General features: G+C 31.8%; 3 protein-coding genes across 4 annotated transcripts; 1 reads left to right on the forward strand and 2 right to left on the reverse strand.

Annotated features, from left to right (window-relative positions):
* Positions 1-887: 887 nt before the first annotated feature.
* Positions 888-7,295, reverse strand: LOC656534 (lysosomal alpha-mannosidase). Of its 2 annotated transcripts, XM_008198828.3 has the most exons (14): positions 7,168-7,295; positions 6,943-7,103; positions 6,786-6,894; positions 6,659-6,740; positions 6,430-6,615; positions 6,181-6,386; positions 3,362-3,629; positions 2,881-3,303; positions 2,429-2,831; positions 2,038-2,378; positions 1,570-1,991; positions 1,394-1,524; positions 1,196-1,345; positions 888-1,149 (listed from the first exon to the last, which is right to left on the reverse strand). In XM_008198828.3, the coding sequence occupies exons 2-14, from the start codon at positions 7,030-7,032 to the stop codon at positions 940-942; spliced, it is 3,021 nt and encodes a 1,006-aa protein (XP_008197050.1). In that variant the 5' UTR covers positions 7,033-7,103; positions 7,168-7,295; the 3' UTR covers positions 888-939. The 2 variants fall into 2 exon arrangements, with proteins under 2 accessions (XP_008197050.1, XP_008197049.1); XM_008198827.3 differs by having other exon boundaries at positions 6,943-7,284.
* A 2,263-nt stretch (positions 7,296-9,558) lies between these two features.
* LOC656452 (lysosomal alpha-mannosidase) lies at positions 9,559-17,674 on the reverse strand. The gene is made up of 12 exons (XM_015982601.2): positions 17,553-17,674; positions 14,791-14,949; positions 14,635-14,737; positions 13,977-14,584; positions 13,796-13,929; positions 13,324-13,746; positions 11,055-11,451; positions 10,690-11,009; positions 10,221-10,639; positions 10,043-10,173; positions 9,848-9,997; positions 9,559-9,803 (listed from the first exon to the last, which is right to left on the reverse strand). Exons 2-12 carry the CDS (start codon positions 14,884-14,886, stop codon positions 9,594-9,596), a joined length of 2,991 nt encoding a protein of 996 aa, XP_015838087.1. The 5' UTR covers positions 14,887-14,949; positions 17,553-17,674; the 3' UTR covers positions 9,559-9,593.
* A 68-nt stretch (positions 17,675-17,742) lies between these two features.
* On the forward strand, positions 17,743-22,047 carry LOC656369 (insulin-like growth factor-binding protein complex acid labile subunit). The gene is made up of 2 exons (XM_962907.5): positions 17,743-17,922; positions 20,393-22,047. Exons 1-2 carry the CDS (start codon positions 17,908-17,910, stop codon positions 21,896-21,898), a joined length of 1,521 nt encoding a protein of 506 aa, XP_968000.1. The 5' UTR covers positions 17,743-17,907; the 3' UTR covers positions 21,899-22,047.
* Positions 22,048-23,447: the final 1,400 nt, after the last annotated feature.

Consider the following 23,447-nt stretch of genomic DNA (forward strand, 5'->3'; position numbering starts at 1 on the left):
CCAGGTACTGTAACGGGCAAAATTTGAAATTTAGTAAAAATTAAAACATTATGAAGAAAATTGCTAATGAAATTCTTCAATCGTATAAATATTATATTCGAACTTTATACAATAAAATAATTGAATAAAAAAATAATAAAATGATTTTAAAAACATTACAAATAAAATATTATTTTATAGTAGTTTTCCTTAACAAAATTATTTACTATAAAGTGAAGTGGACATTGTTGCACGACACTTAACTTTTGTTCAATATTACACAGAAGTTTGATATTTAAATTGTCATTTTCAGAAATAAGTAGCTGTGTATTGTCTTTACCTCTATTTCGTCTGTTTACAAGGTGAATCTATTATGGTGTACTTTAGATGCAATCAAAAATATCTACAAAAATTTCGAAAGTAGGTACACCATCATTGACTCACTTTGTATGTTGTAAATCTATGGAATTTTAGTGGGCTCACTGGACACTATCATGCAAAAAAAAATAATATGAATAAATACCATAGAGAAACATACTTAGGCTTTTTGATAATTACTGGGATATTCTGAATGTACCAAAAAAAAATATCAAAATTAATTATACGAACTACACAGTAATTTGTATGTCTACATATTTTAGTATTTTTCTATCTTATAGCTTTTTTAAGTCACCGCTGATTTTTTTATTTTTAGAGTGGAAATTCGTTAAATTGTTAAGAGGTAATCTTATCTACTTCCGTTTCATAGAATACGTTCTCTTGTATAGAGTCAGTTAGGTGTAGATTATTTTTAAAGTCGCAACTATTTTTCAAATCATATCCTGTGATAAATGGCAAGTCGGTTCTGAATCACTCACTGTTTGTGGCGGTGATGTAAAATATTTCCTTTAGATTACAGAGAAGCACAGTTTAGGAAAAACAATGCATTTATTCGAAAACTTTCAAATACAATAAAATTGGTTATTTTTTTGCAACTTTCACAATAAAAGTTCTAATTTGCATCGGACCCAATTCAATTTGTAAGAGATTATCCGGATCCAATTTAGCTAAAGGCGTGCGAACAATGCCATTCCAAATTAGTTTTTCTTCATTATTGTAGTCATCCAACAATTGATTAGCACCCAGAGTTGTTTCAACGATGTCACTGATATTGAAACTGGCAAAGAGTCCCTTAAAATTACGTTCAATTATCCGTTAGATAATTTAACTAATTTACCTCCAAATCAATAGTAACAGCTTGCGATAATTTCGCATCTTCGTCCTTTTCTAAAAAGTGTTCCAAGCGTAATATGTAAGTGTCGTCTCTCCAAGGCTCAAAAGTCAAAATGTGCACATTATTAGGCAACTGTCTTGTAAGACCCTCAAACTAATATAAACTGTAATAGAATTCGTATTTTCACATTAATTATCCAACCTGGAAGTGCAACAAATTTTGTACTTTTTCCAACGTATCAAGTTTTTCATCACTAGCATCAGCCACTAGTATCCAAGGCGCTAGTAATTTTTTTTGTGCCAAATCACGTTCAAAAGCCGGTGTTGAAGTACCTAAATCAGTGTCACACAAAAACAAACATTCCTAACTTTGGTTACCATTTTCAACATCAAATTCTGTCGTCCCAAAAGTGAGAAAATGTTGACCTCGCACGTAAATCCCAAGTCCGTATTGTCTCTCATTTAAAACTTCTTCAACTCCGAAAGAATCATCACGTGAACAACTCCGATGAACCATCAATTCGATACTTCCGTCGCTCAGACTGGAACCACCTTGAGCACGGTCGTTTAAAACCGCAACTTCCAAACTCCTGTTTTCATCTTTGATGACGATTTTGGACGTTACAGGATAATAGTTACTAGCTACTGGTTCTTCCATAAAATCGTACTCGTAATCGTTCCGCGTGTTCAATTCTCGTTTGATTTGCTCACGTCCATTGGAATCGGTATAGAAAACACCAGAGTTGGTGAAATTATCAACTGTGAATCGTGTAATCACTTCTTTGCCTTTTTGCTCAACACTGGAATGAATTTTGAGTTAAATCAGCCAAAAAAAATCGAACTAACTTTTGGAGGTGTCCCACAAGCCAATCGAATTCAACATAAGCATCTTCTGCCCCTTTATACACTCGGATAATTTGAGTCAATTCGTAATTATAGATTTGGATAACTTGGTCAACCAGACTTCCTCTGGCACTTTTAAAAGTGATTGGTTGTGTGGTGAAAGGTAGGGCTTCGGTCTGAGTTGGTCTAAAAATATAGGCCCCAGAGGCCCGATTTTCACTACCTCCATTGCTGCCCTTGAAACCAGTATAGTAGAAAAAATTTTGTGTCAACTCCAAGTTATTGCCTCTGATTGTTATTGACACAAGTTTGCCGGTTTCAGTGTCAATGGTGAAACCATTAGTCTAAAACGAGTGACTTTGCTAGGGTTTTGCTTGATTAGGTAAAAATTAACCTCAGTTCCAAAGTACGCATCATCTGACTTAACTTCTTTGAAAGGTTTGTAACTAGTTGTAGTAGTGTTAAGTTTTTGGACGTAATAGAGTTTAAGACCAAGGGGAGGTAAGTTTTTGGCCGCAAAAACCAATTCGTTTGAGCTTGGTTTTGTGTCTTCTTCCACGTAATCAAAACTGTGGATTGTATCAAAAATATCATACGTTTCTTCACCTTCTGGACCTATTATTTTGTAACTTTTACCATCAACAGGAAGTCGTACGTAATGAGTTACAATTCGAGACAAAGGATTTTGGACCACTACCAAAAACTTGTCTTGTTGTGACTCTTGACAAATGCTCACGTTGGCCAAAAGACAAGTCGTCAGGTTTAAACTAACTGGGGAGTTTTTCTGTAATAGGTTCCTAAATGTTTCAATTCGATTGATATTTCTTTGATGATTTTTATACTCACCCAATAATAATACCAACTGGGGCTTCCAGCTCTCGCAAGGCTTTGGTCAAAATTCGGGCGTAGTCATTAGCCACTGCTTGTTTTTCAGTTCCTGTAATAGCATCATGGTGTTGCATCACTCCAACAGCTGCCCTTAAAGCGACCAGATGTTGGTCAAAATTTTGTCCATTGACTTTTGAAAAGGCAGCAAGTTGTTTGGCACTTTGTAGCACGTTGTTTGCTTGCCGTTCGTATCTTTTGGATGTGGGTCTTGAGGTGAAATACCCAGTCCAGAACGAATGATTATCAGAAGCGTATGGAAAAAAATCATCTGTTTTTTCAATCAGTTCTTTGGAATTTTTGATGAGTTCTTTGTTAACGGCTTCGATGTAACACGACGGAGTTGAATAGAAAACGTTGTATTTTTTGTGGTTTTTGAATCCTCTAAAAATCGTTTTGTGTACAGTCAAGGACCCACTTTGTTTGATAGATTGATGATTACTTGATAAGCTTATCTAAGTTTGAAAAGTTAATTTCTGCTGCTTGATAGTGGAAATCTCCACCCATCGGAATGAGGAGGTTTGATGTTGAGTAGTAGTTTACATAAGTGTCCATTTTTTGGGCAAACTGTTCAACTTTTTCTTTCAAGTTGTATTCGGGACTTTCTTCGTCGTCGATTATGCTACGGTCGGAGCAAATTATGTCGAAGCAAAAGCCGGATTCGGAGACGTAGAGGTCAGGGAACATTGTTGTAAATATTTCCGAATTTTCTGTAACACTTAAAATCAGCATTTTTTCAAAAACTATTAGTCGAAGAACAATGATCTTTTTTTTAATTTTTAATTCTTGTGAAAAATTGATATAACATGTAAAATTAGTCGTAGAATTCAATCGAATAAACCGCAGTGCTCTACGACTTTTAGTTTTTTTTTAGTGCAAAACTTTGATCGCCACTGTAGCCGGAACCGTTGCCCGGAGCGGCTCCGGGTTTGGTCGAAAAAATAGATAAAATTAAGCGCTATCAGATGGTTTTTTGTTTGTTGCTCTAAGTCTTACAGTTTCAGAGAAAAACGCAAAAAAAGTTTCCATTTTCACTTTTTTTCAATTTTCAACCGCCAATTACGGCGAAACTATTAGAGTTATCGAGAAACGGAAAAATCGAGGACAACCGGAATAAAAAACTCTACAAAATGGCATAGGACTCAAGGCGATATCTCACAAAAAAAATTTCAATTTTCAATCGCCGATTACGGCCAAACTAAAAGAGCTAGAAGAAAACGGTTTGTTCCATCGTAAAGAGCACATCAAAATCTATAAGATAGAATAGGTGTCATTTGATTTTGACACACTTTAAAAATTGACCGATTTTAAGGGGGGGGTGTTAACTTTTTTTTAATTTTTTTTATTTTCTCAATTACGGCTAAACTATTCTAAAAAGTGGAACTGTTTTGATCCATACCTATGCAAAATGATCCGGGGAATCGATTGGCATCAAGAAAATTGCCAAATTCCCAATAGTTTTTTAGTTATGAATTTTTTAAAATTTTACCAATTTTTGCATTTAGCAGCAATTTGCTCGAAAACTATTAGTCGGAGAACAATAATCTTTTTTGAAAAAAATAGATAATTTAAAGAGCTTTCTAACGATAATACACTTCATGGGGTTATCTCTAATAGTTCCGGAGCTATTGCTAGAGAAATGTTCCGGGTACCCAAAATCGACAAAAACTGCGACGAAAATTAAAAAAATCAAACATCAAAAAATCGAACATTTGGACTTTTTGTGGACTTTTAACAACTTTAGTGGGTTGTTAAGACATGCGGAAGTCCATAAAAATTTGCTGGAGTTAGTTTAAAAAAAAATTTTTTTTCACCTCTTTGAAGGTACTGTGTGTATTCTCAGGAAATTTGGGCAAAAAAAATGAAAATTTTAAATTGCGTGAAAAATAAGTATAATAGAGAAAACAAGCCGCTGAATCCAATGGAACAAACCGCATTGCTCTACGACTTTTAGTTTTTGAGTTATGAATTTTTTTAATGAATAAAATTTTTCACTATGACAAATGGCTACCCTAAATTTAGGCAAAAAATTTTAAATTTTTAATTCTTGTGAAAAATTGATATAATATGTAAAATGAGCCGTAGAATTCAATCGAACAAACCGCAGTGCTCTACGACTTTTAGTTTTTTTTTTATGAATTTTTTTAGTGCAAAACTTTGATCGCCTCTGTAGCCGGAACCGTTGCCCGGAGCGGCTCCGGGTTTGGTCGAAAAAATAGATAAAATTAAGCGCTATCAGATGGTTTTTTGTTCGTTTCTCTAAGTCTTACAGTTTCCGAGAAAAACGCAAAAAAAGTTTCCATTTTCACTTTTTTTCAATTTTCAATCGCCAATTACGGTGAAACTATTAAACATATCAAGAAACGGAAAAATGGAAGATAACCGGAATAAAAAACTCTACAAAATGGCATAGGACTCAAGGCGATATCTCGCAAAAAATTTTTCAATTTTCAATCGCCGATTACGGCCAAACTAAAAGAGCTAGAAGAAAACGGTTTGTTCCATCGTAAAGAGCACATCAAAAACTATAAGATAGAATAGGTTTCATTTGATTTTGAGACACTTTAAAAATTGACCGATTTTAAGGGGGGGGTGTTAACTTTTTTTTAATTTTTTTTATTTTCTCAATTACGGCTAAACTATTCTAAAAAGTGGAACTGTTTTGATCCATACCTATGCAAAATGATCCGGGGAATCGATTGGCATCAAGAAAATTGCCAAATTTCCAATAGTTTTTTAGTTATGAATTTTTTAAAATTTTACCAATTTTTGCATTTAGCAGCAATTTGCTCGAAAACTATTAGTCGGAGAACAATAATCTTTTTTGAAAAAAATAGATAATTTAAAGAGCTTTCCAACGATAATACACTTCATAGGGTTATCTCTAATAGTTCCGGAGTTATTTCTCGATAAATGTTCCGGGTACCCGAAGTATACCAAAATCGCGACAAAAATTGAAAAAGTCAAACATCGAAAAATCGATCGTATGGACTTTTCTTGGTATTTTAACAACTCCAGAGGGTAGTAAAGGCATATAAAAGTCCATAAAACTTTACTCGAGTGAGTTTTTTTTTTCATGTTTATTGACCATTAAAATTTTAAGCAAAAATATCTCTTGAAAAGCTGTTGCCCGGAGTAAATTTTGAGCTGCTTAGTTTACCAAAAAAATTGCGAACCATAAATTTCATTAAACAATTTAGTCATGATTTTTAATTTGTTTCATTTTTTATGGAAGGCAATTTGCCCCCAAACCATCTTTACCTAAATTGGCACTTGCGTGCCAAAGTAAATCCAAATTGCCATTCTCTCTCCTCTTTTCCTTATCTCTGTAATCAATTCGTCCAACAACCAGACCTTGAAAGCCAAGCTGGGCAAGAATCGAGGCTTGTTCCCTGCTGTGTCCAAACGGATCAATTTGCCAGCCGAATTTCGGCCTTGCACATTCACCTAGAGTCTCATTCAGAATCCTTGAGACACACAAATAAACAAAGTTAAATTATGCTAATTTACCGGAAGCCCCAAGTGTACTGATCTATGGTTGAGTGATAATGAGACGCCGCCTCATCGTTCATGGACCAAGCCCCATTAATAATCTCCAATTGGCCATTATTAACCAAATCAACCACGTCCTGCTTGACTCGATCGTTTTGGTTTTGCCACCATTTCCAGAAGAAAGCCGTCTCGACTTGAATAAACCTTCAGAGGAATTTGAAATTAGGAAACAATTTTTTCCGGTTACCTTCGCTCCGGATGGCTTTTCAGAGCTTCAACAGCCGAGGCGATTATATACTGCACACCTGCGTCTTGCTGCGTGTTGGCAACTACCAATTAAACAATTATTTGCGCCCGAAATTGCATTACAATACCTCCAGATCCGTAATAGTATTGGTCTACCGTCTTAAGCCAGCCGACATCGTCGTGCGAATGCGGCACCAAGTGGATGTTTATTTTTCCATCTTCGGTGGCATGGCAAGACTGCAATCAAATATCAACGCTGGTCTTTGTACAACGTTCAAGACTTACGTTACAAGTGGCTTTGGCTCCTCGCTTCACAGGAACGGAAGCAGTTAAGAGGTTTAAGGAGAGGAGTATAATTAGTGTACGGTGATCCATCGTTCGAACTGATTTAGTCTACATGTTTGCTTTGCTTTATATGTTGGCAAGATTGTTGTTATGGAAATTAACTAAAAGCCACTTAAAATTTAGATGCTATCGGTGCTTCTTTTACCGGATTTGTAAATCACTGACCAGCAATGGGTCCGAGTTGGCTGGGAAGGGGAACAAAGAGAAGAAGGCAAATTGTTCATTAGATTAATTTCGAATATATGTCATGGATAATTGATAAATTTTAAGCGGAGAATAAAGTTTATGTTTAGCATCATAGTTCACAGATAACTGGATTGCATAAGGAAATAGTAGTTATCGGCTTTGAAGTTATCAATAAAAATTAAATATTTTCCATCTTGTCGCGTTGCTAAAATTCAGCAATTTTTTTAATTATCTAAATTTAGCCTAAATTATGATGAAATTTGGTTTTTATACTGTTTTCGTCCAACGTTTGATGCTATAATTTGTGTAACTCAAACTGTGTGTTGATTTTTTCGTGTAAAAATTTTTCAAAAACAGTACGTAATTTCGTATTTTTTGCTTTTGGAATGTGCAATTACAGGCATAATTAAAAACAAATTCAAGTCAAGTAAAAGCTTGTTCAATAACTAAATAAACAAAATAAGCTGAAAAAATAAATTTGGAATCCGTCTGTATCCAAGGGAGGGAAGAATTAATCACTTAAGAGAGAGAAGAGGCTTTCCTCCAGTGTTATTCGATAGCTTCATTAGTAACCATCGTTTTCCACTTTCCTAATAATTCATGAAAATACGTTATTTTCTTGCCTAGGGAGGAAATTGACTGTTCTTAATTTAAAAAATAAAAATAGTATGTATAGTAGGTATAATGTAGTTAGTATAATTTAAAAGGCTGATATAAACTAAACAATATAATGTATTTATCTGTAAAAAATAACATAACAGGTATTGTCAATCTATTGATTAGATTATAGTGATTAAATGTCCTAAAAATAGTAAAATCAGCTAAAGGAAAAGGCAAAAATACTTTTTTTGCTTAATTTTGTATTTAACTCAATGGCCTAAGCGATCTTGAAAGTTGAATGAAGTTTTTCGTAACTCTTTTTGGTTAAGTTTAACCAATTCTTCTTTTTGTAGCTTTAATTCTTACTCTAGTAGCTATCTTTAAATAATTTTAATCTTACTTTCCAATATTTTCGTGAAAAATCATTGATTCTTTAATTTTGACACTTTTATGTTATAATTTTAATTTTGGTTTCATTATGGATCTGAAAGTATCACCTGTAACATTAATTTTAATTTTTTTAATTATTTTTAACGCAGTTTAAAAAGTTGTTCTGAAAAATTGTTACACAACTATTTTGATTATTTTACTGTATTATTTTCTTGAAACATTAATTCTGACTATCTTATTAAACTATTTAATTTTAGCTTAATATATTGTTCTGAAAAGGTTGCCTAGAACATCGATTTTAATTTTTTTGAATGATTTTAAATCTAATCTGAATGCTGCTTTGAGAAAATCTCTGAAGAATCAATATTGACTATTTCTATTTGAATAATGAATTAATGTCAATTTTCAATATTATTTAGAAAAAAGTCACCGAAACTTCAATTTTTATTTTTTCCTTAAATAATTTTGATCTTATTTTGCAATATTTTCCTAAAAAATCACCGATTCTTTAATTTTAACTAGTTTATTATAATTTACGTTAAAAATCGAAAAACTGCATTATCTTTTTCTTCTTGTATTCGCTTCCCTTCTTTTGCTTGTCTTATTTTTTCAAGAAACTCTGTTTCTCGTTTTTTGTTCTAGTTGTAACGCCATCTTCTTCTTCTTGGGGATCTTTCATTTTTTAAGTAGGCTCTTTAAACTTTGAGTCCGCTTATTAGAGTTTTCTTTCTGTTCCAACTATTTCTAAAATTTTTAATTTTTCTGATACCACTGAAACGTTATTTCTACTAGCACAAAACGAGTTTGATGAGCAAAAAACATATCAGACGCATTTTTGGATCATTATATTCCATATAATACATAATATTTTCTCATTTTGGCAAAATTATAACAATATATAATATTCTATTTTGTAACGTTACCATTATTTATTTATTTATTTATTTATTTATTCTTCCAGAATTTTATTGAAATTTTTTATCAGGCAAAAGTGTGAACAAATAATTAGCAGATGTAATGCAGATTTACGTATTTTCCATCTAAAAAGTTATGGATTTGTAGCTTTTGAATTTTGCTAAACATCTAGTTGTAAAATAACACTGACATTTTTTGTGATCCGAAAAAGTTTTCGTGAAAATATTTCTGTGCTAATAAAAATGGAAAAAATAACACGGTTTAAGCGGGTTTAGTTTCTTCTTCAGTGCTTAATTTGAACATTATTCATCAAACCTTGAATGATCAATAGAATACAATAGTCTCTTTAAAACAGGAAATGCAGCAACAAAAGCATGGCTCTCGTATAATAGGTGTTCCATATTTACTCACTTCATTTGAACGTTTTTATTTTACGATGTAAAATGGAATAAAATAAAAACAAAATATCTTGAATAATAAATTTATTACACGAAAAAATATTATTTTGTGTCAACTTTTATTAAAAACGTTCTTATTTGCATTGGATTTAATTCGATTTTGAGAGGATCATTCGGGTTCAATTTTGTCCAAGGGGTCGGTAATTTGTCATTCCATATCAATTTCTCTTCTTCTGCATAGTCACCTAACCACTGATTCGCTCCCAACGTTGTCTCGCCAATTTCACAAATTGAAAAAGTCGAGAAAAGGTTCTGAAATAAATATAACAGAAAAAATTAAACTTTTACGTACGTACTTCTAAATCAACGATAACTTTTTGCGACAAAACCCAATCTTCATCTTCTTCCAAAGTGTGTTCCAACCGTAAAATGTAAGTATTGTCCCGCCAAGGCTCCAAAGTCAAAATCTTAACATTTTCCGGAAGTGACTTTGTAAGACCGTTAAACTGAAACCCAATAATTATACAAATTCGGTCACAAACTAGCCGTACCTGAAAATTAATCAATTTTCGTGTTTTTTCCAACGAATTTATTTTTTCTTTCGTAGCATCAGCAACTAGGATCCAAGGTGCCAACAATTTCTGATTTGCTAAGTCGCGTTCATACGCAGATATGGATTTTTCTAAAAATTTGCACTTACAATATTCAAAATTGTTAAAATAATTGTACCTGTTTTAACATCATTGCCAACAAAACCAAAAACCAAGTAGTGTTGCCCTCTTGCATACAACCCACGATGGTACTCCCTCTCCCTTAGCACTTCTTCAACACCATACCCATCATCCCGGACAAGTTTTCTATGCACCATCAATTCAATAACTCCGTCTTTTAAACTCGTACCACCTTGGGCTCTATCGTTCAAAACCGCAACTTCCAAATCATTCTCCACGTCTTTAATCACGATTTTTGACGTGACTGGGTAGTAATTACTAGACACCGGTTCATTCCTTGGATCGTACTCATAATCACTTCTTTTATTCAACTCTCGTTTGATTTGTTCCCTTCCGTTTGAATCAGTGAAAAAAACTCCTTTGTTCTTCAAACCTGGCACCTCAAAACGCGTGATCACTTCTTTCCCTAATCCATGTCTAAGCTCGTAAATTAATTTTTTTTAACAATTTGGGAGTCCAAGACTTACGTTTGTAAATTTCCCACCAACCAGTCAAATTCAACGTAACCTTCGCCGTTTTTGTAAACGCGAATTATTTGACTCACTTCTGAATTGTAAATTTGTAAAACTTCATCCGCAAGTTTACCTTTGGCGGCTTTAACTGTGACTTTTCGTGATTTGAATTGTTTTGGTAGCGGGTCTTGTGGCCGGAAAACGTACGCACCAGAAGGGCGGAATTTACTATAACCGGAATAATAAAAAAATTCTTGAGTAATGTTCAATGTTAGTTCTCTTATTGTTATAGAAGATAGCATTCCGGAAGCGTTATCAATTGTAAAACCATCACACTAGTAACAAATTGTTTCAAACGCTTAAATCATTCAGTGAATTACCTCAGATCCGTAATATTCATCTGTGACGTGCTCGAAAGGGCGTAAATGATCAAAACCTTCCACTAGTTCAACATAATACAATTTTAGGCCGAGTGGTGGTATGTTTCTGGCTGCGAAAACTAGTTCTCTGGCGCTTGGTTTCGTTTCTTCGGTGATGTAGTCAAAAGAAGAGATGCTTTCAAAAATGTCGTATTCTTCTTCACCGTCAGGTCCCGTAATTTTATAACTTGTACCTTCAACGGGTAGTCGAACATAGTGATTTACAGAACGTGACAAAGGGTTGTAGACAGTCACCACAAACTTGGCCTTTTTGGTAGTCTCACAGATACTAACATTGGCCAACAAACAAGTCGTTAAATGTAAATCAACCTCATGTAAATTTTTCTTTAAAAGATCACTAAAACGTTTCGTTTTTTTAAACGTTCGAATAACTAGGGACCGGGTTTTTGGAAACTTTTAAGGGCTTTTCTCGAAATCTGGAGTAAATTTGTTTTGTTAAAAATGAATATATTTGACACCTTTTTTATTTTTCCTAATCTGAACTGTGGTATTCTAAATGATTTTAATGTCCTACAGTTTCTTTATTCTTCCTAATTTTTTTTTCAATGTCTTTATTAGTATTTAGTTTAAAACCTTTCCATCAAATTTTTCAATTTCATAGTTATTTTACTTTTAACGATTTTTTGTTTTTCTGACTTCCAGTATTACCGCTTTTTAGTTTCTTAATTTCCCCATAGAATTTCTTCATTTTATTCATTTCGTCAATTTTTTTCAATTTTTCGTGGTTTTACCGTCTTATCTAATTAATATTCTTACGTTGCAATTTTTTAATTACCAATTATCACTCTTTTAGTCACCTTAGATCTACAGAATTTGTTTTTTTGTTTTTTTTTTCTATTCTAGTTTTTAAGTTTTTTACTTTTTGAGTCTCTTATTGTAATGTTTTTTTATTCAGAATCTAATGTTTTAATTTATTTTCTTTTCCAGTTCTATAGTTTTTTCAGTTTCTAAGTTACCCTCTTTGCTCTTCATAATTTAGAATTTTTTAAGTTTTTTAGCGTTAAAGTTTCTTTGTCAGTGTTTGAACTTTTAATTTTTGCATTTCCTTATTTCCTCATTCATTTATGCATTTAATATGCATACTCTAATTCTGTATTAAATTATTGTTTAATTTTAAACAATTTTTGTATCATCCCTGATTTTGGAATAAAAAAATAATTTACTGAAGTTTTTTTTCTGATATTTTAATAAAATGACAAAATTGCAGTTTTCGCCAGTTGTTAATTTTGAATTTAAGAATATATTTATTTTAATTATTATAATTGTAATTATTAATTTTACCGAACCGACAGGTAGATTTTTAATTACTTGTGAATTTCCATCTTTTTTAGGATTTTTAGTTTTTGAAAAAAAGTTTGTTTTTGTCAAAAAAATTAAATTATTTCAAAAACTAAGCAGAATCGGCTATTTTATTCACACCTAAGACGAAAAATCGGTCCTTAAACCGGTTTACTGGTGTCTCATTTATTACAGGGAAGAATAATTGACCAATAAAAATATAAAAAACATCTCGTTATAAACTTGGGCATTTGAAATTTAGTGAAAGTAGTGTTTTTATTTAGACAATTTACTAATCTTTGAGAAGCAAAAACAAAAAATTGGTTGCTCTGTTTAACTTTTTCAAGTTATTCAATTTTTAACTTCTTAATTTTTGATGTTCTCAGTCCAGTTTTTCAATCTCAGAGTTTTTTTTTTGAAGTTTATTCTTTGCATTATAGCTTTTTTGTTACTAAATTTGGCATACTTCATATTCGTTTCCTAAATTTTTCAGTTTTTCGTTGTTCCACTGTCTTATAATTTCAGTTTTCTAATTTCTTAATATTCTTACTTTTCAGTTCTATAGGTTTTTAATTTATCACTCTTTCAGTCACTTAGATTTACAGAATTTTAATGTTTTACTGTTTTTTTTTGCTTTTTTATTCAAAACGTCAATTTAGTGTTAACTTCTTCTGAAGATTTACAAACCTGAAAAAAGTAGTTAGTGACAGACAAACTATACAAAAAATTCTGAAAATAACATTACTCTAATTTAACAAATTTTAACTAATTTTACAACAGCCAATTTGGAACAATATTTAAGTAAAAAATTATGTTTTCATTTTTCTTGTAGTAGCAGTTAATAGAAAATTTATCCAAAATTACCAGATTTTTTTGGCACCTAAATAAAGTTTTTAGCTTCCTAAAAACCCGGCCTCTTCCAATAACAAACCCAATGATCATTCCAATGGGTGTTTCCGCCTCTCTTATTGCTTTATTGAGCATTTTGACGTAATCTTTAGCAACTGCCTCTCTCTCAGTACCAGTTATAGCATCATGATGTTGCATAATGCCCATAGCACCACGTAGATTATCAATAAAATATGACTTATCCTTTCCTTTGATTCGGGAGAACGTGGTTAATTGCTTGACTGCTTGAAGAATGTTATTTCCGACCCTTTCAAATCGTTTTAAAGTGGGTCTTGATGTGTAATATCCAGTCCAGAAAGCGTCTCTTGTCAAAGAATATGGAAAAAAATCGTCAGTTTTCGTTCGCAGTTTAATCCCTTTTCTGTTAACTTCTTCATTAACAGCTGCAATGTAACACGAAGGAGTTGAGTAGAAAACGTTATATTTCTTATGTCCCTGAAACCCTCTACAAAATCGTAATTTTTTATCAATTTGTTATGAAATGAGTTGAATACTTGATGAGTTTATCGATATTGGAAAAATTGATCTCGGCTGCTTGGTACGTAAAATCGCCACCCATCGGTAATAGAATATTATTGGTCTTGTAGTATTCCTTAAACTGATCCATTGCTTGCGAAAACATATAGACCTTAAAGGCAACTGGGCATTAATAAGTTACACTAAACGCTCGTTTACTTTTTCGTTCAAATTAAATTCGGGACTTTTCACATCGTCGTTAATCATTTCGTCATCACAGAGTATATCAAAGCAAAAGCATTCAATACTGACGTAAAATTCGGGAAACATTGTTGTGAAAATCGCCGAATTGTTCAAATTGGCGCTAGCTTGCCACACAAAGTCCAAATTCTTCTCCTGCTGCCTTTTCTCTTTATCCCTGTGGTCCAGTCGACCAATGACCAAGCCTTGGAAGCCCATTTGGGTCAAAATCGAGGCATGTTCTCTGCTATGTCCAAACGAATCGATCTGCCAGCCCACTTTAGGTCTGGCACATTTACCCAAATTATCATCCAGAAACCTAAAACCCCAAGTGAACTGGTCGATGATCGACTGATAATTCGTATCAGCTTCGTCGTTCATGGTCCAGGCACCGTTGACGATTTCCAGTTGGCCTCTCTTGACCATTTCGATCACTTCTTGTCTGAGAGTTTCGTCCTGGTTTTGCCACCATTTCGAAAAAAAAACTGACTCGACTTGAATAAAACGGCGCTTAGGGTTGCGTTTTAGGGCTTCTATTGTTGAACTAATAATGTATTGGACTCCAGCAAACTGGACTTTTTTTTTGGCTACCACAAAAAACACTAATACTTGGTTATTTTAAGGGATGGTTACTTACAGCCATAATAGTATTGTTCTGTTGTTTTAACCCACCCTACATCATCATGTGAATGTGGTACCAAATGAATGTTTATTTTCTCTGGAGCTATGGGATGACAAGCCTTGCAAAATTATTGACGTAAAAATCGCTGACATGTTACATGTTTCAACTCACGTGACAAGTTGCAGGAATTGTGTCAGAAAGTCTTTTGGGTGGTTTACATAGCACCAAATTTATGAATAGAGCGATTTTGAGAAATTTTGCAAACATTATTGGTAAAACACCACTTGAACAGTTGATAAAATCTCTATTCTTCGAATGTGGATGTGTTTCCTATCGGATCGTTTTATTATTTTTACTTATTGTTCTATCTTATGTTAAAAAATAAATATTTTATTTTCACCAAATGCAGCCCATGACTAATAATTATGTGACAAAGACAAATGACATTTTTTCAAATCATGTAATTCCAAAAATTAATTGGTCAAGCTTTGTACAAGAAGTAACCAAAAACAAAAAATTTACTTTAATGGCTGGAATTTGCATTCAATTTTGTTTTAATCAATGAATTGTAATAGACGTAGGCAGCCAATTAAACGAGTGAGTTTTAAAGTTAATTTAAATGTTTTTATCATTTATTTTCATATAAACTACAGCTTTCTTATTATTTTTTCTCAAATTGCTTCTCTTAAAACATGCCACTACAGTACATCGGACGGTACATACAGGGTATGTCTGCTAAAAGTACCTTTCTTTTTATATTCCAAAAACTAATAGTCGCACCGAATTCGCCGTTTGCTATTATATACCTAATGTTTCTCTTATACTATATAAATTTTTTCAAAAATTTTTTAGCCTTTTTTATAACTAAAAATATTTAATACGAATTAAAAATTTAAAAGTAATTATTCATCGAAATTGTACGCTTTCTAATGTTCTAAATCAACGGTAAATGATGTTTTTTAATAAAAAAAATTATAAAAGTTTTGCTTGCATTGAAGTTACATTTATTTGTTTTTTTTTAATTTCTACTTTAGTAATTGTTGTGAACTAGTAACATCTTTTACGGATTTTTATCATTTTAAACAACTTTTAGACATCTTGTTTTCAGATAAAGATAACTCAAGAAATAAATAATTTTTTGCAGCAACTTCATAGAAATTAATTCATTTTAATTATAAGAAACTCTGGAAAAATTTTGAAAAAATTTATATGCATAGAAAAAAGTACAAAGGATTTTTTAGCAAACGCTGAACTCTGTGCGGGCGATTATTAGTTTTTGAGAATTAGTAGAAGTATTTACGAGTATTTTTGCTAAATTGTAGTTTTCTATACACGTAAAAGTATGTGATTTGTTTTCAGAATTTTTATATTTTTTATTATAAAAAATTAATTATTTAAGGGCCGTTTTACAGAATTTAGGATTTAATTCAAAATTAAGTAAACTAATTCCTTCACTGATTTGAATTAAGTTACCATTGAAAATGCATTGACAAATGTCCAGTTAATCTCGAATTAAAATTTGATTGCAATTAAATTGTTCTGTTAAACGACTCCAATAAGGCTCGGTTTTAAGAAATTTGAGAAAGCAGAGTTAAAATTAATCCAGAATTAAACTAAACCAAAACTAAACTAAACTAAAGTTGCCATTTAAAAAGCATTGACCAATGTTAAGCTAATTACGAATTAAAATTTGATTGCAATTGAAATGTTCTGTAAACCGGCCCTTAGAGTACATGTCAATTAAATTAAAAATTTGAAAAAAATAATCAACCGAAATTTTACGCTTTCTAGTGTTATTCTAAAACGATCAATGATGTTTTCGAGCAAAAAATTTTTATAAAAATTTTGCTTGTTCCAACATTACGTTTATTTGTTTTTTAATTTTTACTTAATTATTTTTTTTGTGAGCTAGCGACATTTTTATTGGACTTTTTTCAAAAAACGACATTTACAAGCATCGCTAGTTTTCACAAGAAATAACAATTTTTTGCAGCTATTTAATAAAAACTAATTGATTTTACAGAGAAATACAGAGGATTTTACAGAAAACCTGTGTGAAATGAGCTCTGTGCGATTATTAGTAGACACTCAGTAGATTTGTACTCTGATTTAGATACGTTATTTTTGAGTTATTTTTGCTACAACCAAATATTTTTTTGTAAAATGATGCTTCAAAACATTATTATACGTAAAAGTAAGACTGCTAGAATCAAACGGGTTTTAAATTCGGATTATTTCTCTAAATAATTAACAATTTTTACTCTGCAATTTGTAAAATACCATTCAAACGATAATAATTTTCTTGGTATACTTTATTATTAATTATGGCAATAATTACCACATTTTCGTATTAAATGACGTGATTGATAAATTACTGACTGCCATCAGACCTGGAAATACCAGTTCTTTTACGTCCAGCATTGTGCAGAATTTGAATTTAAAAGCGAACTCGTTAAAAACATGAACCATAAAAGACAGCGAGGATGAATGAGTTTCAAATCGTTAATGACTCGCACTTCACTGCCATTCAAAAGAATATCAGTAATTGCGAGGCGACCGCACGAAATTTTTTAAGCCATCGAGCAGCCAACAAATGAAATATTTCGTGCATTTTCAGGAATTTTTCTGACAAATATTTGCCAACATCTTTGTCATTTCTTTGTGACTCAACTGTGTCCATTTATCGCAGGTCACCAATGTTACCAAATGTGGACATTATCGTAGTTTTTTAATAATATGTCATTTCTCTGGTCACTGAATTATGATAGCGTTAATATTATCAACTTGGGGATAAGAATTTAAATGCGCTTTTCCGGGTTTGGTAAAATATTGGAACGTTTTCCTTATTTCACTAAACTTGCCAGATATTGGAAAACCAATTTGGCATAGCTTTTCGAATTTTCTCAGGTGTGCAAGGAATAAATTTTCTTTACCTGCGTCCTTTACTCTCATTTGATGGAATTAAAAGTGAGTTTAAGGGGAAATATTCTGTCGTCTTCGTATGCCCAACAAAACAATTCCCATATCAATTACTCAAATAGAAATTTCCAAGAGTTTATCGAGATAACATTTGTTTATTATAAATACGGAGCATTAATGCAAACGATGGATGTTCTTAACAAAACACGCAACAAATGAGTCCATTCTCGTTTAGAGGATCGTTCGGAAATGATACACAGATTCTATTAGCCTGTTATCACTCTTTCTTCCTGCTGAATTGTCTGATTACACGTTCCCAGTGTCATTAGTGGTTTTGTGCAACTTTTGACACAGTCGGTGCTGGCTAAAATGAACAGTTTCAAGGTAAGTTATTTTTGGCTAAATTTTCTTATTCAAAATACACGCTTCAAAACTTATTTTATTAAATGAAACGGAGAATATTCTTTGGTAAACAATGTGAACCCAAGATAAAAGAGTCAAAGGTGATGATGAATTACAGTTTTACAAAAAAAATCATTTTATGGTCATTGCTTTTTCTTAATCTTTGATCACGGGAATGTGATTTAAACATTTTGCATTATTTTTTGAAAATTATATAGATTACGTAAATAATGAGAAAATTGGACAATAACAAGATACAAATACGTTTCTTGAAATTTAAAATTAAAAATTAATAAATAAAGGTGCCGAAAAATGCATAGGAAAAAAAAATGACCCAAATTTTTACACTTCTGTAAAGAAATTTCTTTAAACAAAATGACTTAGATGTTGATAAAAATTGTAAAAATTTTGCCTTAGGGTCCAGAATTATTGTTTTATCACAGTTTTTTAAAGAAAATTAAAATTTAGCATTAAAAAACACTTACATTTTCTGAGTTTTACAGGGTATTAACTTTTTAACACATACGTTACTAGATTTCCACAATACTTCTTGGCCTGTTAAATAATTGGACTCAAATAAATACAAACTTTTGGTCAACATTAAAAGAGCAACAAATTTTTATTACCTATTGTTTTATAATACTAACTATGTGCAGAATTATTACTAAACTTGTTATTTGATGCTTAAACATAACATTCTTAATTAATTTTTTATTGTTCCATTCATGAAAATTTTAGTACTAAAATAAAATTACAAGAGCACTGAGTTCCAGCTAAAGTAAGGTCTTGGTAAATAAATAAATAAATAAATAAAAAAAAAATTAAGCAACAAGGTAATAGAGGATTAAGCATAATTTATTGATCCTAATTAAACGACATAAAATTCGCATAAACACTCATCTTTATTTTTATTAAATTAAATTACAACTGCAGCATCTACCACAGGCTTATCAAAGATTATTGACCCGGTTTTCGTGAGTTTATTTAACATAGTAAATATGAACGCACATATCATGTTATCAAGTTCAAATAAAATTAAAATATTCCTGGGATACTTCCCAAAAATTAATTTACTTTACCAGAGATTACGCGCGCATTATAAATAAAAATTGTAAAATTTCGTAATAAGTGGTGAGCTAAAGATTACTGAGAAAACTCACATTAAATGAATAAACAAATCACTGATAACTGAAAGATTAACTTCCTTTATTATTATGTACAAATCCAAAATTTAATTTTAACAGAATTTTCATAACTGTACATCGAAATAAGAAAGGTTTTGATTATTAAAATAAAAAAAAAACTTTTTGAAAAAATATATAAAATGTAATTAAATGTAAAACTTACTCAAAGTGAAAATTATACATTATAATCTGATTTATCTGCATATAATATTTAAAAAGTAGGTTTAATTTTTGAAATAAAGAATTAAAATAAAATTTCCACTCATTTAATCAATACATAAAACAAGCTATTACCAAACTGTACTCAGTTAGGTTTATATATGTGTGTTTTTGTTTTTGAACACAATTGAGAAAAATGCCAATAATATTATTCTCACTTGAAACAAATCTTCTAAAAATAGTATATTGTTCTAGGTTATTAAGTTAAGAAAAACGATTGTAAATTTTACACAACATGGAAAAATCACTTTTCTTAACGTGTGGAATATACTATTTTTCGTAAATTTTGAAATTAAGGAAAAAGTATGAGAAAATTTACGAACGATGAAAACGTCTTGCTTTTTTACTTTTTTGAAAAGGTAATTAATTAAGTTTATTAATTTTCAGTACCTATTAATATTTAACTCATTCTTTTTGACGAAAAAATCTTTAATATTGTGGCTTTTAGATTGTTTATTAATGAAATTATTGATATTTCTACCTGACAAGCTTGCATGATGAATTACGCTTTGTATAAAATTTAATAATAATAATAATAACAAATAAAAATAATAATAATAATAATGAATACTTGTTTGTAACTAAAATCGTGAAGAAAAATGTTGCTAACACTTTTTTTGGGATGTTTAATTGAACAATGTGGTACATACGAAAAAATATTTTTCTTAAATTGAAAAAATATTGCATAGTACTTACTTATTAAAAAACTTACTTCTTCTTAGATGTACTTAATCAATTACAGGATGTAGATAAAATATACAGATGACTGTACCAGAAGTAACGCATAAAATTTATACTTTTGTTTTAGTAATTTTTTCAAAAAATCCTCGAGTAGGCCGATTTTTTTTCTTTAATTGCTACATTTTGATCAAAATGCTGAAAAGTATTTAAAGCGATTTATACTCCCATCTGCCTATATTTTTCCACGTGGTCTTGTATTCCCTTTGATTAAGTAACAGCAATGACGAGTCAACGCAAATGAAAAGGCCCTCAGTCTTTTTACAACTGATTAGGGTTTTCTTGAATAGATGATAATAGAACTTTTTCAGTTTCCTTCTCTGGCCCTCCTGCTGGTGTTGGCCCTTCCCCACACCCTTTGTGTATACCTTCGAATGAGCAACTTTGACCTAATGAAATGCTCCTACGGTGAGCGAGGCTCTTTAACCGCCACCTGCGTAAACGCCACCTCCAGCTACTTCAAGAACACCCCTTACCGATTCGACCACCTGGACGAAACCCTCCGCTGTGTAAACTGCTCTCTCCACACTCTCGAAACCGGAAGTTTCGATATTTCCGGCAACCAAATCAAAAACCTCGACCTAACCAACAGCCTCATCGAGACCGTCCGCCAGAAAGCCTTCGTTGGTTTGATTTTCCTCCAACGTTTGATCCTCGCCAACAACGCTATTAAGTCCATCTATCCCGGAACGTTCACCGGAGTCAAGAAAATCACCTACGTTGACTTGGAAAATAACTCAATCAGTATTTTATCCGATGACGGTTTCCTCGAACTGATCAACTTGGAGGAGCTGAATTTGCGACACAACGAGATTAAAAGCATCGCCACGTCGGCTTTCAACGGCTTGGTGCACTTGCAGGAGCTGGATCTGAGCTACAATGCCATCGGTGATATCAACGGGGTGTTCAATAATTTGACGAGTCTGCGGCTGTTGGATCTGAGCTATAATAAAATTTCCGTGCTGACGGGGAAAGAGTTTGATAATTTGACGTCGCTGTTGGAGATTCGGTTCAAGTTTAATCACATAACGACAATTCCGGCGTCAGAATTCTACTCGATGAGTCGATTAAGACGTTTGGATTTATCGTTTAATGCCATTAGTGGCGTAAGGGCTGGGTCTTTCAAAGGACTGCACGCTTTGGAAATCCTAGATCTGGGCAACAACGCCGTCGCGGAAGTGCCCCAGAAGACGCTGCAAAGTTTGCACAATCTCCAATACTTGAACTTCTCCAACAACAGGTTATCTATATTCCAGACGGGGCTTTACTCGGGCCTGCCCCAGCTAAGAGTATTGAATTTCTCGCACAACGTTATCGAGGATATTGAGATCACCGGAGTGTTCTCACTGGACAGTCTGGACACGCTGGACTTCTCCTTCAACAATATATCAAACGTTGATTACGTCCGGCTGATATCTAGACTCCCAAAAATCTCCTATTTGAATCTGGAAGATAACTTATTGCCCTGCGGGCTGGAGAAAGAAATGGAGGACTACTTTGCCGAGGATAATTTCAAGTTTATTTTGTACAGAAATGAGGCGAATGCCGTCAAGTGTGTGCAAACGGACGCGCTACCAAAGAACAAACACACTTTCCACAAAGACAGTTTGATTAGGGCTGAGATGGGCGGAAGCAGTGCAAATGCCTGGATTTTTGTACTGATTGGAATCACGCTCGTCTTAGTTTGTGTTCTTTATTATCTACAACTTCGTACTTACCAAGAAATGAGGTCTATGTCGGTTAAGCGGACTACGTCCGAAGTCCAATTGATTTCTTCCGATCTGGAGTCTAGAGATAACGATTATTTGAAAGAGTAACGTTTGTGTACATAAATTCTAGGTTTACTGTGAGATTTTATGATAAAAGCCACCACTGTACGAGTGTTTTATACAAAAATAATAAATGTAAATGTATTGTTAACAAAGTTTATTGTACAAATAAAAAAGTATAAAAAAACTAAACTTAACATTTTCGAGTGTTTTTATACCGAGGAAAATTTTTCCAAATCAAGTATTTTCACCTATTACCCTAAAACTTGAAACACATACATCGAGATGGGAAAATTTATTATAAATTTTAGACAAGGATTTTTTTAAATAGTTTAAATTGAACGCTTTTGTACTTTCGAAAAACAGGTTAATAGAAAAAATTACGTATTTCACGTAATTTTTGGTTTTCTTCTTCTTCATTCTTTTAACAGTGTGAGTACGTTGGACCAACACATACAGGGCCGCTGAAAAGTATGGATACAGTTAAATATTACAAAAACTACTTATCAAAACTTATTGAAATTTGGTATACTTATCGCTTCAGATGTTTATCACATTTGTGTCTCCATTTGTTCTGAGGATACAAGCCTAACTTGATTTTTTTAATGGCAATATTTTTAGGAAGAGTATTTTTTTTAGTTCTATGGTGTAACAGATGCACATCTTATTTTGTTCAAAACTTTATAAAAAATCATCGAACTATTTTGAAAAATGTAAAATTGTTAGGTCTTTGCCGCTTGAACTTTGTCCAAAAAAATAATAAAAGTTAATAATATTTATTAAAATTATTAAAAATATTAAAGTTTCTATCTGTTCAGTTTCACTTGAATGTAGCATTCTTAAACCAACTATTGCACACAAGTTAAATTTTTGGCTAATATACAAGTGACAGATCGATAATAAGTGTATTACCAAAGCTAACTTAGTTTAACTTTTCCAGAAATCTAGAATAAAATTTTTGAATTTTTATTTTCCATTTAATAAAAATACATAAATGCATTATGTTACATCACTAAATTTAGAAAAAAAATTAAACATTATTAAATTTTACTCTTCTTGTCATTAAAAAAAAACAATTAGCCTTGTATTTTCAAAATAAATAATGGTAGAAAATTGAGAAAGGTCTCAGATGATAGAATTTAAACACTTTCCCAAATTTGAAGGTGCTTTGTTTGTTAAACCATTCTAAAAATATTTAGATTTTTAGTGACCCTGTATAACTCCAAGTATGTACTTTTTTAAGTAGTAAAAATCGTTCATTCTAAAATTTTTAGATTTTGTATAAAATTTGAAAAAAGAGAATATTTCTTTAGATAACGTGGTAGCAGGTAATTATTCAATTTACAAACAACATCCAGTTGTAAAAAATTCATTTTATTTATTACTTCTCTTTTAGTTTAATTTTATATTTTGTGTTTACACGCTCTCTTAAACAATCTCTTCATAGGTTTTCAGTTCAACCTTTAGATGCTTTATATGTTAATTTTTTATTGTTTATTCTTTTTTTTCTTCTTCTTCTTATTATTATTATTATTTATTATTATTATTATTATTATTATTATTATTATTATTATTATTATTATTATTATTATTATTA

Source organism: Tribolium castaneum, chromosome 1 (genome assembly GCF_031307605.1).
Source record: "Tribolium castaneum strain GA2 chromosome 1, icTriCast1.1, whole genome shotgun sequence".
In the NCBI taxonomy this organism is placed as follows: domain Eukaryota; kingdom Metazoa; phylum Arthropoda; class Insecta; order Coleoptera; family Tenebrionidae; genus Tribolium; species Tribolium castaneum.

Bases quoted from the DNA above. Each gene is read 5' to 3' on its own strand.
- LOC656534 (XM_008198828.3), bottom strand. From the start codon at position 7,032: ATGGATCACCGTACACTAATTATACTCCTCTCCTTAAACCTCTTAACT. The intron at 6,895-6,942 runs GTAAGTCTTGAA...ATTTGATTGCAG, and splicing joins GAGCCAAAGCCACTTGTAAC to TCTTGCCATGCCACCGAAGA. The intron at 3,304-3,361 runs GTAATCATCAAT...AACGATTTTTAG, and splicing joins AACTTAGATAAGCTTATCAA to AGGATTCAAAAACCACAAAA.
- LOC656452 (XM_015982601.2), bottom strand. From the start codon at position 14,886: ATGTTTGCAAAATTTCTCAAAATCGCTCTATTCATAAATTTGGTGCTA. The intron at 14,585-14,634 runs GTAAGTAACCAT...TTTTTGTGGTAG, and splicing joins AGAACAATACTATTATGGCT to CCAAAAAAAAAGTCCAGTTT. The intron at 10,640-10,689 runs GTAAGTCTTGGA...TTACGAGCTTAG, and splicing joins TTGGTGGGAAATTTACAAAC to ACATGGATTAGGGAAAGAAG.